Consider the following 18,173-nt stretch of genomic DNA (forward strand, 5'->3'; position numbering starts at 1 on the left):
GTAATGAGAGAAATAAAATGTAAAAGGAGGAATAGAAAGAACTCAGGAAAATATTATGAATTGTGCAGTACGTGTACAAGAAAATCTAAAAAAGGTAGTGAAAAATGTGGAAAGTAAAAAGTTAACAGAAAAAGGGACTAAAAAGTCAGAAAAGGTGATTTCTTTAAATGAGCTAGATGAAGTATTAGGACAAGTAAATATAGATTCAGCTGCAAGCCCAGATAGAATAGGGTATGAAATGTATAAACATTTAAGGGACTGGGAAAAATGTTTTTAAAGATTTTGAATCAATGGTTAAATGAAGTTTTTGTATAAAGAATTATGTAGTGGAGTACTTAAATTCATATAGAAGAAGAAAGATAAAATAATTACAAAATGGAGACCAGTAGTATTAAATAATAATACTTATAAGATCTTTATGAAAATAATACAAAACAGATTTGAATCTAAAATGGTAAATATTATGGAAGATAGCATATATAGTATAAAAGAGAAGGGTTGTCAAGACTTATTAATGATAGAGAAACTGTAGATGATATTAAGAGAAAAGAAGAAGTGAAAATCATGATAGGAGACCTTACTAAGGCATTTGACACACCCAGACATGAAATATTATGGGTAATAATGAAAGAATATAATATAAGTGAGAAACTTAGGAAATTATGCATGTCAGCATATAGTAATAATAAAGTAAAAATACTTGTAAATAGCTGGTTAAGCCAAGAGGTACATATGAAGAGTAATGTAAAACAGGTATGTCTAATAAGTTGTATACTCTTTGCATTAGTTATGAATGGGATAGTATGTGAAATAAATTACAAAATGAAGGAGGTGGTGTATATAATGCCTGAAGGGTTAAGAATTCCAGTTTTCTTAACAAATGCAGATAACGTATTAATTGTCAAAACACAATGTGGATAAAAGAAATAATAATTTGCACAAATGAGTGGAGATTATAGGGATTGCTTTAAATAAAGGGAAAAGTAAATGTGTAGGTTATGTAACAATGATCAGGGGTATATATTTTACAATTAATGAAATTTCTGTATTAGGTATAAAGTTTGGGAATAAAGGTGCAAGTAGAATTCATGGGAAAGACAATAGAAAAACTAAAACAAACGTCTTTTTTGGAGAACGTAATCATTCAGAAAAAAAGGCTTATTTGATTTAATTCACTACTGATGGGAAAAGTAGCATACTTAGCAAGTGTATTTATATTGCCAACAGTATTTGAAAAGAAATTATTGCAGACATTTTTTTCATTTATATGGGGTTCTAGATTAAACTCAGTAAAAAGAGGAGTTTTTTATGTAAATAAAGAAAGAGGCTTGGGGTTAATTAACCCAGTGGTATATGCTGCTTCATTAAATTTGTACAAAGTGTTAAAGTTACTGATGGGAAAAGTAGCATACTTAGAAAGTGTATTTATGTTGCCAACAGTATTTGAAAAGAAATGATTGCAGACATTTTTTTTTTCATTTATATGGGGTTCTAGATTAATCTCAGTAAAAAAGAGGAGTTTTTTATGTAAATAAAGAAAGAGGCTTGGGTTAATTAACCCAGTGGTATATGCTGCTTTATTAGATTTGTACAAAGTGTGAAAGTAGATAAATGAAAAAAATAAGAGACTAGTAGTAAAACTTTACAAATGTAAGTACGATAAATTTTGGGATATGGCAAAAAAGAGTAAAAGTGTGTATAAATGAAGAAATAAAATGCTACCAAGAAAAAAAATATTTTTGTAGAAAATAAAAACTGATGATATAGAAAAAGATATTAAAGTATGGTATAAAAATGTAATGATAAAACATTAATATGTAAAACCATGGAAATCTAACAGATGAATAAAATTAAAGATATAAAAATAAGAAGTGAATGGTGTAATCAGAAATTAAATGTCAAGATTTTTTTGGGGCAATGGTAAAAGATAAATTGCAAGTAAAAGGAATATGTCATATAAAAAGAAAAGTGATAGAATATATTTACATTGTCAAGAAGAAGAAAAAGAAACTAAGGAATGTGTGTTTTTGAAATGTAAAAGACTAAAAAAAGTTATGGGGAAAACTATGTAAAGAAGATTTTTTGAAGACATAAAACAAGTAGGCAAAATAAATATGGATATGATTAAATGTGGATATTATAAGAACGGAAGTAAAGAATATGTTAAAAGGACATATAAAAAGTTACTTTATGTTATAATGGTTATATGAAATGAAAGAATAAATGAAATTATGTTTAATGGTAAGTGGATTTTAGCAACAATTTGTTTGTTTGTGTCTTTTCCCGGTTAGGGGTCACCACAGCAGAACTCCGGTCCGCTAATGATTGGTAGTGGATTTTTACGTACTAGGTTCCCAGCCCTGATGCACAACCTTCAACGAAGGCATGCCCCATTCACGTATGCCTCCACACAGAAAGGCACTCCAGCTGAGAATTGAACAGGACAACGTCTTGCTATGAGGCGACAACCCTACCACAGCACCACCACCACAGCTATTAAGTAAAATCAGATGGTGGTTATGGAAAAAGGAGTGAGGGTCTAATAAAGATGAAAATTTAGCATAATTATATAGGAAACTATGAATATGTGCAAACAGATCTGTATATTTATATATTTGTACAAACATACATATTTGTAAACATAGAAACATTTTGTAAATATGATTATTTTTGTATATAAATAAAGAACCCCTACTCTTTTTGATGGGTGCCATGGGATATTTTACATCTGCGTGAGCTATTATTACCAATCAAGCACACTTATAGTAATGTGACTGATTACAGAATGTAACCACATAAAGACAAGATATTAGACCTGTGCTTATTTTGGTTACTTTATAATAAATCTGTTTTCCACAGGTCTGGAACTCTTTTTATTCGTGCTCCAAAAGCTTCTTCTGTCCCCTGTAATACCCTACACATAGTTACTAACACATTTTGTGTTCATTTGTCTCTCACTATGTGTCACACCTGTAAACGTTCTATCATCAGATGGCAAGTAATAAAACAAATATATGATCGACGACAATGTAATGAAGGGCATAGCTGAAAAACCTTACAGCACACTGTCAGAGCTTACATTACTAGTGTTTGTCAAACAGGCTGGAAATCTAGTAATAAAATACGCCTTTTGATAAAACAAAGGAAATATTTACTAGTACAATTTATACAGATGAAAACTGCTAGCAACAGTTTTTATGAGGTAACAGTGCAATAAATATATAGCTATACACATTTATACACAATATAAACAAAAGACATAGCATATAATTCAGTCCACGCATCTATACAGCAAATAAAACGAGTAAGAAAAGAACACTTAAGTCTTCTAAACCTTTGAAAGTGGCAAATGTTTGGTTTGTTGCCACTTCTGCCCCATGTTCTAGAAAATTACTGAAATTCATGACCAATTCAACTTTATTGGTAGTTGGGTCTTTGTAAATGTAATGTTTTCAAGCGAGTCCATTAGCACTGAAGCCTTGAATATAATGATATAAACTGGTCACTGATCACTTTACCAGAGTAGGGATTACAAAAGCACATTTTTAAATGTATAATGGCATGGCTCCTTCGGTTATGTGCTTTACAAAAAGAATGCATAAAAATGCACACAGATGGACAGATATTTTCTTACCAGGAGTTTCCCTTGACAAACAGTGTGCTGTATAACAACCTGAATGAATAACATGCTTCTGAACTTTCCATTTAGGACTTTAGTCCTTCTAGGTACAAACACAACAACACAACATTGCTGTTTTTTTTATTTATTTATTCAAATGTTAAAGCAACGCACAGAATGGCACAAATAACAATAAAAGAATAAAATAATCATTTGAGCTCAGTACTTATGTTAAAACAACATACTATAATACAGCCTCTCCTTCAAGAAGAAAATGCTCAGAATTTATCAGAAAACATCACAACTCTGTTGTGTGTCTGCTGATAGTTAATTTAAACACAGCACTAAGAAGTCCAGCTACTGTGACATTTACCTGAGCACAAGCTTCCACTGGAAGCAAAACATATGATGCCTTAAGTCAGTTAATGTTGTGCCCGTTTGGGCAGTATACAGGACAGAAACGCTTAAGGCAGAAATAACAAGGAGAATGGGATACAGTCAGTTCATGTTTAGTATGACATATAAAGCAGGGAGTTACATGAGCTGTGCAGAGAACAAAAAAGCATTTCTAACCACATATTAAGTGTTCACTTCAACTGTTGAGCAGGTCACTGACAGTAAGCCAGTCTATCCGTCTTTTTTAATTTACTGGAACAATGACGTAGTGCTACCTGCTCCCATGATAAAGGTAGTACAGACAGGAACATACTGTAAAACACAGTTTACTCAAAATCTGAAAATAGCCCTGTATCAAATCTAGCCATGTCAGACTATACTGCTTGGATATATGGACGTTTGTACAAAACCAGTCCATTCTATGCATCTTTAGCATCCTTTCAAACAAGCATTTTTCACTTGAGTCAGTTTCTCTCACTAGCTTTGATCTAGTACATAATACAAAACATAGAAATTTGATGCACAACAGTGAAAGAGTTGTAGGTGTGGGACAGCAGGTCTGTTTCATGAGAGCACCTCCTTTCACATAATCTAGGTGTGTGAGATCTAGGTGCACACCCATACAGTGTGTGATTTCTAAAGTAATAAAACTCATGTAACAACTTGACAGACAAGCAGACTTTTAATTTCATTATAAACTAACAGCCAGGAACTGGGATTTTAAAAATTAACTCCTGTAAATGTACACGTGCACTGAAGTTGTTTTAGCTTATTTCTCACCTTACTGCAAGTCACCTGCGCTGTCATGAGTGTTGCCTCCAGGTCAGGTATACAGGACTGGCAAGTTAAGCTGGTTTAACATGCTACACCACCAACATGGAGTATTGAAACATACTAATAGTACTCTTTATACCTCTCTTCCTTTTTGCCCCGCTATTTTCTTCTGGCATATAAATGCAGTATCATTCTGGCATCCAGAACCAGTCATCTGAGTGTCAGTCTCACCTCAACAGCAAAAAGTGATTAGATTGGTATCTGATAGGATGTCAAGCCATGCTATTAAGAGCTTAGCTTTCATATCTAATTTAAGGTAGGAAAGGTTTCTGGAAGGATGGCAGAAGTGCCTCTCCAGCTAATGATTTAGTTAACAAAACATAAATGTAAAAGCAAAGACAGCCTATACTTGCCATATTCATTTGAATAGCCCTCTTGTATTGGCCATAAAATAATTTCCCTAGCTAATCCTAACAGAATAAAAACATTCCTAGTATGTCTACACAGAAAGAATATCTCAAACTTGTATCATTAGGTGCTGCCAGAGGTACTAACAGAATTGTTATCACAGACAGGGAGTTTCAAGCAAATTAAAGATATTTGAAGGTAGTTAAAGAAAACAAAAAGAAATGTGAAACTGTCTCAGAAATGACATCAACCTGTTAAATTTCTGTTAGTCTCCCCTTACATTGCTCACCTACTTTTAGCTTTTTTGTTCAATGCCACTGGATTGAATTAGTCAGAAATCCCCAAGTAACCAAGACTAATCACAGAGCACATTTTCTTTTTAGATGATCTGAACTTAGACTGAGATTTGTCAGAACTACTGTTTTAAAGGAATTCCCTATATATAGCCAGCAGCAACAATTAGAACCTTTCAGCAGTCTTCTTTTTTTAATCTCAAAAGCATTTTCAAGAGGTAAATTGTTTCAGTTTTCTGTTCACATAACCCACTCTGACATAAGACTATCCCACATAATAGCCTGTTCTACCATATTTAATTTACTCCATCTATCATTTACTTCACCCTGTGATCATCATCACCACCCCTCAAAACTTTCATAACTTGCTATGACCCTCTGCAGCTGATGTAAATGTGGCACAGTTTCTTATACCTCCCTAGTGTAGCCTAAAAAAACTGTATCACACTTAAAATACCATCCAGATTTGCCTCGTGTAAGTCAAGCTCTGTGAATACCACGGATACTTCTGCACTCATTACATTATAGTTCATCGTCTAATATCTTTCTTACCACATATATCACTCTTTCAATGTTATAATTTTTTAAATTTTCTGCACTATAAATAGCCCATTCTTTGGCAATGATGAATATGCTATACAAACTCTAAAGGGACCTAACTAGGTCACAAAATAAGTAGGCAAAAATTGCAAATGACTTTCTCCTTAATCCACTGGTCATCTTTATAACCTTGCAATGCTACTTAGCATTTGGTCTAGAGTTAAAAGTTTTTTTTTCTTCCAATTATGTTTATTAAGCACATTAATTCAAACGCCATCATATCCAGCCAGATTCTATATGGTTTGCCTTAGAAGGGTTTGCCTCTCCATATCCTTTTCTTCAAGTGAGTGAGAAGTAAATGACATGCTGTATGAATTAACTAAAAAGGTAACTTGCCTGAAACATGAATGTCAAACAGCAGCAGCAACTGCGTGTGACGTTGAGTGTTACGTTTAATATGTGTTGCAGGGTGCATATCCCATACTGAACCATTTTAAAATGTCACTGTTGTCAGTCCACTGTGTTTGGTCAGCCTACTGTTAATGAATCACTCCCTTGGTTTGGCTAGAACCTGCATCATCCAGAACCTGTAATATCCTAACATTTCACTTGTTCATTTTGCCTTACGATAGCTTGTCTTAAACTGCTGCTTCTGCTGTTATCTAGCTCTCACATTTTGGGTTTATCCTTGCCTCTCACATTTTGGGTTTATCCTTGCAGTTTGCCCACGTATGATACTACGAAATGAGTCTCTGCTGGTTTAGTCTGCATATCTGAAGATGCATCAGACCTCACGTTTGAAAACAAACATATTAGGTACTGCATTGCTAAGAGGAAAGTGATTCAAAAGCAGTTAAAAGAACTTGTAAAGCCAGCAAAAGAGAGAAAAAAATATCTGAAATTAATAAAAAATATATTTTTTACTTGGCTTCCAGGAACATAAATGACAGGCTGAAAGAATTTTACTATGTATTATTTCTAGATATTTGGCTACAGATTTCTCAGAAAAGTCATTGGTTAGCTATGCAACCTTTAAAGAATATGAAAGCGACTTTCCTGACTTAGTGGTAATGAATTGTTCTCAACATTCAAGTCACCCAGGATGTGCTTGTTTATAAATTGATAGTGCAAACACTAGGCAGGAAAAGGTAAACAATTAAGAGCAGACACTAACTGACACTATAAAGAGGTTAAAGTGACATTTCCTGTACTTTTTCCTACAGTGGTTATTCTGCTGTTCTCAATAAAGGGAGTACTATCAAAGCAAGTATTTCTATTTATGAATTAAAGGCAGACCAGCACACTACGAATTACCTCTAAATCAAACTGTATATACAAAAATGGTTGATATTTTGTGCCTAATTTTGCTCTCATTAGCTGAACAAAAATCGTAACTATTGACTTGGCCATTAACATTTTAGACATCACTGTTGCTGACAACAATGCCATGTGCATCACCACTCTAGATTTAGGACAGGTCAAAAAGTGGTGGAAGAAGCCAAACATTGCCATGCCTCTAATCACTGCAATGTCTTTGGAGGTAGTTATTTCCCAACATAATCAAAATCAAGACTGACACTGTCTTCAGGAACTTTCTGATCTAGTAACCCTTCCCCACCTCTACCAGGCATCATTCTGTGGAAATAATGTACTGGTCATTCCAAATTAAGTACTATTATAAGTATTTTAACATACACCATTACCATCATGTGGTAGGTAGACACAACCCACTGCACAGCAATAGTTGCCAATTGGTGCTAAAGGCAGCTACAAATATACACAGGCATAGTGTGTGTCATAAGACAAAGGACCATGGGGGCTTTCTGTACCAAAGTCATTTATAAAAACATGTCTTATTTAGAAGATCAATACAATTCAGAGTTCAGTTTGATCGTGTTCTTTTTAAAGCAGTTCATCACTGAAACATTATGATATGTACATTGCCTCTGTATCAGTCATGGTGACTTGTCCAGTACAGGAAATCTTCAGCTTTGGACACAAGCTACATTCATCTTGTTGACTTGCAAGCCCTTTATACTCTGGACAAGTAAGCAGCTATCAGCTTCCTCCATGCAGGACCAGTACAAGTCTAGTCCTTCTCCAGAAGCTTCCAAGTCACTGGCCATCTCAGGTTGCTCCTTGGTGCTTAGCAATGCATTACACATACTGTCTTATTATTACATGTTTGTGCCTTAAATAATCACACAAAGCAGAAATATTTCTTCCAGCGACTTTTAGACAACCGGACACTCATCTTCTTCTCTAAGCGTGCCTTGTGCTCAATGGCAGCAAGGATTGCAGTGTCAAATACTTCCTTGAGATTTTTCTGGGTAAGTGAAGAACATTCAACATATGCCCTGGCACGGATCTTTTCTGCAAGATTACGTGCTTGGGTCTCAGGAACAGGCTTGAGCCTGAATCGGTCCAGTTTGATGAGCACTTTCACATCATCTCTTAGGTCTGCCTGTGTTCCAACTAAGATTATGGGAGTTCTGGCATTTTTGGCACGGATCTCTGGAATCCATTTCTCAACAACATTCTGGAAGGAAGACGGGTTTACTACACTGAAGCACACAAGGAAGACATCTGTCCCAGGATAACAAAATGATCGTAGAAATTCAAATTCTTCCTGATGGATAAAAATTTGAAAAATAAATAAATACATTTCAAAAGAAAAAAAATGCTTTCATAAATCATTCTTACAGAGTTAAGCATGTTTACAAAATGCTCTAGTACTATGAAAACCTACTTGGGGCTATCCACACCAATTTATTTGCATTTCTTTACTTAGAGTGAAAAGTTGTCCATTAGTATTTACCCTCTGATGCCATCAGTACAGGGCATTGGAGGGAATGGTGAAACAGGCATTTCTGGAGCAGAACTGATAAAGCCTGCAGTGGCACAATGAAGACTTTTAAACTGTGGATATTAACAGAAGCTTTTACTAAGAAATTGTTCTGCTTCTACTTTGTAAACACAAGGATAAATGATGAGGAACATATGCATGGTTGTGTTTATGTGTGGTTGTGTGTTTGTGAGGGAGAGAAAATGCAGTTCCATAGCAAGTCTACAGCCTGCTCCCCTAATCTGTAATTACTCAGGCATGTCAGTTGAGATCAGAAATGTTTTGTTTCATTTATTTAATTAATTGCTTTTTCAGGAGTGAGTCAGAAGATAAAACCATTTGTTCATGCAAGTCCTGGAACAGTGAGTCTGAATGAACGAAAATGCAGACTTATAATTACCAAGTCTGATATCTGTGTTCTTGGAGTATTCTCTTTTCTCTGACTAATTGCAATATTGGATTTAGTAGAAATAAGTAGCAGGAGTGTGGGAGTGCATTGGGCTTGTCTAAAATCTTCTCTCAGAAAAATGCAAATCAACAATCCTGTAACAGAACTTCACTGTCTTGCAACTGAATTTCTTACAACATGGGATTAAACCCTGCTTGTTGTAAACTTGATTTGATAATTTTATGATTTTTAGAAGCATTCTAAAACTACAGGTGGGTTTGGAAAGTGACAGTCCCCTTACATGCTATGTTACTGTTTGTATGTAATGCTAATTACTACAGTGAAAATAGCAAAGGTGTTAAATAACAAGGCAGTCATTTTCTAGTCATGTAATGTGCTGGCAAAATTAAAATAACTATACTACTTGAAAATACTCAGAATGACCCATATACCTGTAGCTGATATTTTTGAGTTTGCACAAGATCTTGGTGATACTTCTGCTGGAACCTGCACATGACAGCTGTAATTATAGTAAATAGCCCCCCCCCCTTCTGCCCCCACCCAAAAAATTTTTTTTCAAATTAGCTAACAACAAAACATTTTTTTTTCCAAAATGAAAATGCGCTTACCTGTCCTGCAGTATCACAAAGCTGGATCCGCAGGGGGGCACCATCTACTTGAACGATAACTGCAACATAAAATGTATATATGTGTTAAATGCAAATGTTGGTTACTATGCAATAGTTAACCACTGCAACAGCATTTATTATGTGGTGAATTGCTTATCTACAATTATTAAGCATGGCACATCAGTTCAGTACATTCTGTGTGAGCACTGTGCACTATGCATATGGTCTGACACAATTTGGTCAGGAAGTAATGCAGAACAAATAATTGCAGCAGGATGATGTGAATACATTCAATATACATGGATTTCATTTCCTTAGTCTTCTAAATGTATAGTGCAGGAGACTGAACAAATTACCAAACAGATAACTGCAATGTCACAACTGAAAAAAGACAAGAGGCATCTGTGCCTAGAGGGCCTTATTCAGCTAAAGAAAATGTTTACTAAAAAAGAAATAAAATTTGTGTGTGTACAGCGATATAAACATATCTATCTATCGAGCTATCTATATATATAGATATACGTACACACACACACACACACACACACACACATATATATATATGTGTGTGTGTATATATGTGTGTGTAAGAAGATATATATATATATATATATATATATATATATATATATATATATATATATATATATACACACATATACATATAAAAAACACATACATTTATATATATGATGCAAATATAGACATATCGGTGTGTGTGTGTGTGTGTGTGTGTGTGTGTGTGTGTGTGTGTGTGTATGCACAGTACATTTATGCAACGACGAGTGTGTTGCACTGCACCACATACATAAATATAGACATGACTCCATCCTGAACTAATTTCTCAGTCTATGATGCCTTATTCCACTTCAAGACTTTATATAAAGTTACTAGACCACACACCCGGACAGTAGTTTTTAATGGAAATACAGGAAATTGCATATAAAATACAGTGAAATTAAATTAGCTTTCAGTAGGGGAGCCTACAGGTGTGAGAACCAACATTCCTGTACTATTAAAGGTCCATATGAGTTTAATTCCAAACAAATATGTATATGATGATTATTATTATCATCATCATTGTCATTATTATATTATTACAGTATGCTAACAATAATGGGAATACAATTGTACTAGCATGCCTGTCAACATTATATTGCAAATTTGAACCAGGTTTAAAGTTCATGTACTTTGTTTTATAGATATCTACATGATATTCCTAAAGATGTGTCATTGCGTCCAAGGAAATTAGCAGTTTTAGTTACTTGAGACTACGGTGTCAAATGAATCACTTTAATGCACAATTGTTAAAATGGATGAGGAAGTGGGAGTAAGGTCTGGTTAATAAAGCTGTCTTTCCACATGTATTGATTTATGACTAATTTTTCGCTCACAAGCTAAAAGCAACATCAGGATAATACAGAAAGCACTAATTCTGCATGGTGTGAATTAACGTTTTCAAGACAAGCAAACTGATTTTTAATTGCATAATAGTATTTGACTGGACTACAAAAAACATAGTCTGCTTTTTTTTACTCTTCTGCTTCCTCCCCTAAAACACCTCTCTCTCTCTTCTTCCTTCCCACCCCTCATATAATCTGGATCCCTGCAGGGGAACACTTGCAGTAGCCTTTTCACTTTACATTGTATAGACATTGTTTCCAGTGGTAGCTTTTGTCGTATTAGCTCTGTTGTACATCACTTTTAGACATTCATATTAGAGCTTGCTGTGTGTTTGTTTCACATCTACAGTTTAATTCTTGCATCGTATTCCTAGATTACAACAAAATGGACCTACAAGTTTGGCCACCTTAACAAAAGGTGATAAATAGTGGATCAAGTGTAAGACAATGCAAATGAATAAAATAAATGATTGTATGCATGTTCTAATAAAAATTGGTATTTTGTTTACTCCCAAGTGTCAGTTAGTATACCTGGTACATTTAGAGGTAGATAGGCACAGTTCACTCCCACAGTGCCTTGCCCCCACATTGAAGTTTAAAGGTGCAGCGCCCCTGCACCACTATATATATGTGTGTGTGTGTGTGTGTGTGTGTGTGTGTGTGTGTGTGTGTGTGTGTGTGTGTGTGTGTGTGTGTGTGTGTGTGTGTTTTAAGTGTTTCTTTGAATGATATATCAGTATACAAGTTAAGGTTGAGATTTTACCATACTCCTTCAGTTAAATCATTTGACTTTCAAAATGTTGCTCCCTTTTCCCTTTTTAATTCATTTGTTAACAATGTGGACAAAGACTAGCACTTAGAAGTATTCTTTAATGTGAGATGAGGGGCATTGATTCTCAGGGGTCAACAACTTGTGACTACACAATAAAACTACTGAGTAGCCCCTATCCTTAACCACCTGTTCACAGGTCTTCTTTTCCTGGTCTGTTAAAAAGTATACATGGCACACTGCTATATTATGGCAACTCTGGAACCCAGCATTGAGTAGATACAAGGAAATGGTGCAAATCAGTGACCTAACTACCAAAACTGCAACAAGGGACATAAGTGGAATAAGCTAAGCATTTGAACATTTAAAAAAAAATATTGGTGTGGACTTGTGATTATTATATCATATGCATTCTGAGGCATGCATGAACAATACAATGTAAGCACCATGTCCTTGTAACATACTGTATCACTAAAAGTTGAAAAGAAGCTGCAATGTCAAAATTAATTCTAGATACCATCCTCACAGCAGGCACTTGAATTAATATAACATTAACACTGCATATTTGGCATGGAGAATGGATACGACTCAACAGAAGCACCATTTGTTTTTGTGGGACTGATAGATTTAGATAAGATATTAAAATGTTCTTCCCCCATCTGTCTATTCTCTGTATGGGCCATTCTTCAAGTCACAATGCAAGAGTTAAAAATCCTGTTGCACTTCATAAAGACTAAGCAATTTCCTTCAGTGTCCTGACAAAGTTGCTTTCATTCAAGTACTCATCTTATGTTTTCCATGCAAAAAGGTGGATAGGCTTATCGGAATCAATGAAGTTAAATTAAAACTATATTCTTGATAAATCAACTCCTCCTGCTTTTGACTTTTATCTTTGTTTTCCTACAGTAAACATTACAGGATATAGAACAGGCTACAGTACTCAAGTTAACAGACATTTGTAATTCACAAAATTATTAATGAACAAAATGAATTCCATGGTTATTCAGACCTTGTCATTTTGAGTAAGACTTGATCTTGTACTGGTTTCTGAACCACAAATTACTACATGTGTACTAATTGTTTCAACTGTGGGTCTTACCTGAGAAGTTATCAAAAGCAGTTGGCTCATAGTCTGTTGGGTATCCATTTGTGGTATAACTAATAATCATGCTGGTTTTCCCCACTGCTCCATCTCCTACTAAAACACACTTTATCTGGGTCTCAGAATCCCTCTGTCTGCACTGTGACTCCCTCTTCAGGCTGGAGCAGACCCTGGCCCTGGGCACCACTTCAGAATGTCTTTGATAATCATGTACTTCCTGTGGTGGCATGTTGCTTTTTAGTTGCTATACAATCTTCCAGTAATTAGCAGGAATAAGACAGGATAATCCCAAAATGTTGCACTGGAGCATAAATCTTCACAATATACAATGTTCTTGATGGTGCAGTTTTCTTTGCAAAAGCCTGACAGACTGTCACAGCTTTTATGTTTCTCAGCACACCTCTCTGATGCCAATGCAAATAGGAGCTGTAAATGTCCTCATTCCGTCAGTTCCTGTCTTACTGCTATGTAAGACTTTCTGTAATGAGCCAGCCTGAAGTAAGCAGGTGATAAGAAAAGGACTGCTTTGCATAGCCACTCCCAAAAGCAACCTGATCCATTAGAACAAATCCTTTTCATGACCTCACCTATGCAAACACTTAAAGCTGTTTCCTTCTTTCAAAAGATGCAGGGACTTTTTTTTTTTTTTTGACTAACACTATTTGTTTCCAAGTAGCAACTTAACACTTCACACACTATCTGGGAGGTATTGTGTGGCAATAGATGCAAACTGTACATTTACCTGGGCAGGCAAATAAAATGATTTAATTACAATGTTTCTTTCATTCCCTAAGTACTACCTTCCTGTATTTTAGATCCTCTTCACCTCACCTCATGCAGATATTAATACTCCTAAATAATTTCACAAGAATACAGCCAAACACTCAGTCTCAAGTTATGAAGCCTGTTAAAGAAGAGTTACACTTCACATCTTCTTTAGAACATAGCAGCAGAAAACACCCAATAGTGAGGAACACAGTCAGTATTAAGGTTCTATGTTTAGCTGAGACCACCCGCTGACAACTCAGTATATGGCCTTGTACAGAAATTACCAAGTTTTAGGGGGTTATGAGTTTGTGGTGGTCTTATTTACAAACATTCACTATAGTTTTTTTGTTAACTTTACTGTTTTTTTTCCACTATCCCCACACCTCTGTCTAGGAAACATAGCCATTTACCACTAGCAGCTTGGGTCAGAAAAGGACTATGTAAGCCTGGAAAGATTGGCAGGAACTGGAAGCCTTCAAGAACACATGGTATCTATCAGCAAATACTGTTATAGTGTTGTATGATAGGTGTAGTGATATCAGGAGAAAGGCCAGTGTGCATTGTAATACACCAGCCTCTAAATATCACTATCACTCTGGTTGCACTTCCCAGTATTCGCCACTTGCAGGCAGTCCCAAAGATAAAATAAAATTTGTGGTCTACTGACCAGTCAGTCAGTTGATTCCTCTAGTACTGTTTTCTTAAACTTAGGTCAGCACCATTCATGGTCAACATTAAGAATTAAAACTCTCACACTTGCATACGTGACAAACGCAGCTGGTAATGTCATAGTGAAATGTTTACCTTTCCTCTCAACAGAAAGAAAATCTTCAAAATTCAAAAGGGTGCTCTATTTTTCCTTGACAGGACCATCTGCACTCACCTGTAACTTGTCTCCTAATCTAATTTGCATATTTGTGCCAATGCTCCTACCTGCCATGTCCAGCTGCATAGTATGTGAATGGGGCATGTATAAAATGGGTATGACCTGTAACTGTTGTCAAGTTGTGTATGCCAAGAAATGGCAGCCTACATCCTTGTCAGTGACAAGTTCCTGTATCCTTTCCAGATAATATAACAAATATGCTGCCTATAATGTCCAAGCATTATTTATTTAGGGCCTTAATCTGTTGACTGACCTTTAGTTTGTTTGTAAATAACTTGTATATTGAGTACTGCTAATTCTGTATTAACATTGCATTTTAAATACCTTTGGTGTTTCTCCCTGGGTATCTCTTGTAAAAGTGCTATTGGCTTAGCCAATAACCCCTGGGATCTCACCTGTGTCTCTGCTGGACAGGAAAAACAGGCTCTGACTTTGTGGGAACATGGGTGAAATTCTTGGCTAGGGTTATAAGATCCTCCAGGCAGATAGCCTAGTATCATCCTATGAACTTATGAACCCATGAGCAGAGCAGCCTGGACAATAAATGCAACAAATAAATGCATTTTAGTGATGTGATCCCCTCTCTCTGAGCCCTGCACACCATATCTTACTGCTGCCAACTCTGCCATTACTCCATTACTGCAGCTTGGATGACACAATTGGTAATACAAACAGAACATGACATCATATTTAAAACCAGCTTACCGTTCCTTCCTTTACTTCTGCTTCCTGTGGTACTTATTGGGGAGACTTGCACAGAAATTGTTTCTATGCACACAGAAAGCTAATCTACTTCTAGTCTCTTTCTGCTACATTTGCTTACAAAACACTGCTTTTGATGCCTTATTTCCTACCCCCATAACACAGGATTACAACCTGACAAAAAAAACAGCCTATACAGGCACATTAACCTTATTATAGATACATCCGCAACATCATCATCACCCCTTTCCCTTTTCTACACGGGGTCGGGGTATTGTGTCAGCTGTTGCCATCTCCCTTCGTTCAACGTCTCTCTTCCACCTTCTTCGATGGTCGTGCCTGACAGTCACAGGTCTTCTCTCACATAATCCATCCATCTCTTTGCTGGATGCCCTTGTTTCCTCTTGTTTTCTTCCTGTCTGTCCTAAATCTTATTCACCAGATTGTCTTTTGCTTTTCTGCACATGTGCCTGAACCACTGCAATCTGCTCTCTTTGACCTTTTCTGCAATTGGAGCTACTTTGACTTCTGTGATGTCCTTATTTCTTCATCTGTCCCTCACTATGCATCCTACTAATCATAATCAGGCACTTCATCTCCATCACCTTTAGCTTCCTCAACTCTTCTGCCTTTAGTGCCCATGTTTCTGTACCATACAGTTCTCATTTAATGTACTGGTTACATCACTGTTTTGTACACCTTAGCTGCCAGCTTCTTTGGCATTCCTTTGTCATACACTACCCCTGATACTCTGTGCCAGTTGGCTGCAGACCCTCTGATTCTACCTTTGACCTCTTCTTTCAGATTTCCTTTCTCCTCAACCAGTCCTCACAGATACTTGAAGCTGTTAACCTGTCCCACTATTTTCCCTTCTATCTCAGTTCACAGCTTCTTCTGATTTCTCCCATTTGCTGCCATTTTAACTGTTTTATCTGTACTCAGCTTATCACGTCTTCACTTTTTCATTCCATTCACCTGTCCTTTGCTGAAATTCTTGCTCAGAGGTTGCCTGTAATGCCACATCATTTACATACAGCAACTTTGTTGATCTGCCCCCTCCCACCTGTTTGCTAAAGTAATCCATCACCAGCACACACACTCCCACTGGGAACCTCTTTGTGAGAATGAACACTATTCATACTTGAGTTATTGGGCCTTGTACATAGCCTGCACTAATTCTATCGATGTTTCTAGGACTTCAAACCACCACAGGCCTGCCCAAATCAGCTTTCTTGGAACTTTGTCATATGCTTTCTTCTAGTAATACATCCTGCCATTTATATGTATACATATTTCTCCAGTCATAATATAAGGAAAATGAAAGAGTAATTGTGCAGAATATGTTACATTTAGCCTGTTATAACCCTTTACTCAACTCATTCATCAGTGTTAGATGCAAACACAGATCAGCTACCATTGCATGTTTATATGTATATTCATATTGTCACATATTATTAAAACTTGACATTATTTTTTTTTCTCAAGTTCAGAGTTTCCAGCACTGTGCCTATCCACAGTATTCCCAGCACAGGGCCACCCTACTTTGGAGTGCTGATGTTTACTACTTCCTTCTGGCCATACACAGCTAGTGTCACACTATTTAAAAACTGTTACTCACACACACACACACACACACACACACACACACACACACACACACACACACACACACACACACACACACACACACCTTTTAAAGTCACACTCTTTAAATTTTGCAGATTGCAGTGGCAGAAGAAGAACTATAAGTTCTCTGCCTCAGAGCTCCATGGTCTTGGGTTCAGCCCTGTCCTCCAGTCACTATCTTTGGGAAGTTTGCATATTTAATTCATGACTATTTGAGGTTCTTTTCATATTCTTTCATTCCCCAAAATAACATGCTGGTTGATTGGTTTCCCTAAGTTCTCTATGTATATTTGCATTTAAGCTTGCCCATATACCTGGGTCACAGCAGAGACATTGCCAAAGATAGCTTACCCATTTAAAGGAATACTGCACCCTACAAAGTGGTTAACGTTATCCCAGAGTTACATTTTTCACTGCATAATATCAACTATATATTGTCTAGAGCTCAGAAACTCTTCCGTGCCTTTCAACAGTTTAATGTGTGAAGGTCCAACCATTTTTTCTTATTTAAATCTCATATTGTTTCAGAAAGGAATTCAACTACCCTGCATGACTAGGCTAGATAGTAGAGAGTCTGTAAGAGTATGTTTGTGTCTTTCGGCTTTTCCCGGTTAGGGGTCGCCACAGCGGAACTCCGGTCTGTTAATGATTGGCAGTTGATTTTTACGTACCGGCTTGCCAGGCCTGACACACAACCTTCAATGAAGGTACGCCCATTCACACATGTCTGTAAGAGTATAACCCATTAAATAACAGGCACTGTCATTGTATGCATCCTAGTCAGTGTTTACAGGTCACCTGATACTTGTCAATTATGCACACTTGATGAGTGTGTATATTCATCAACAGTCTGTCACTGTCTGTGCATGCATAGGACATTACATTGTTACATATTAGTTTTCTCTTATATAAGAGAGTTTCACATTCTGGGTCTAGCAGAGCAGTCCTCATATAGGTAGGATGGTATTGTGAGTTTTCCAGTGCATGTTGGAAGATGTGTTGATAAGTTGGGTCTATTTCATATG

The 18,173-nt window shown here is 36.3% G+C and overlaps 1 protein-coding gene across 1 annotated transcript; it reads right to left on the reverse strand.

Moving 5' to 3' along the window:
• Positions 1–3,748: 3,748 nt before the first annotated feature.
• Positions 3,749–13,651, reverse strand: RHOV (ras homolog family member V). Its single transcript, XM_044074195.1, has 3 exons — positions 13,164–13,651; positions 9,893–9,951; positions 3,749–8,659 (listed from the first exon to the last, which is right to left on the reverse strand). The coding sequence occupies exons 1-3, from the start codon at positions 13,393–13,395 to the stop codon at positions 8,231–8,233; spliced, it is 720 nt and encodes a 239-aa protein (XP_043930130.1). The 5' UTR covers positions 13,396–13,651; the 3' UTR covers positions 3,749–8,230.
• Between the last annotated feature and the right edge of the window lie 4,522 nt (positions 13,652–18,173).

Source organism: Protopterus annectens, chromosome 6.part0 (assembly GCF_019279795.1).
Source record: "Protopterus annectens isolate FY-2018-M chromosome 6.part0, PAN1.0, whole genome shotgun sequence".
NCBI lineage: Eukaryota > Metazoa > Chordata > Ceratodontiformes > Protopteridae > Protopterus > Protopterus annectens.

What these genes read in the sequence shown, in the direction of transcription:
- RHOV (XM_044074195.1), bottom strand. Translation starts at nt 13,395, where the DNA reads ATGCCACCACAGGAAGTACATGATTATCAAAGACATTCTGAAGTGGTG. An exon ending in TGCTTTTGATAACTTCTCAG is followed by an intron (nt 9,952 to 13,163) that starts GTAAGACCCACA and finishes TTTATGTTGCAG; the next exon opens with TTATCGTTCAAGTAGATGGT. An exon ending in TTTGTGATACTGCAGGACAG is followed by an intron (nt 8,660 to 9,892) that starts GTAAGCGCATTT and finishes TTTATCCATCAG; the next exon opens with GAAGAATTTGAATTTCTACG.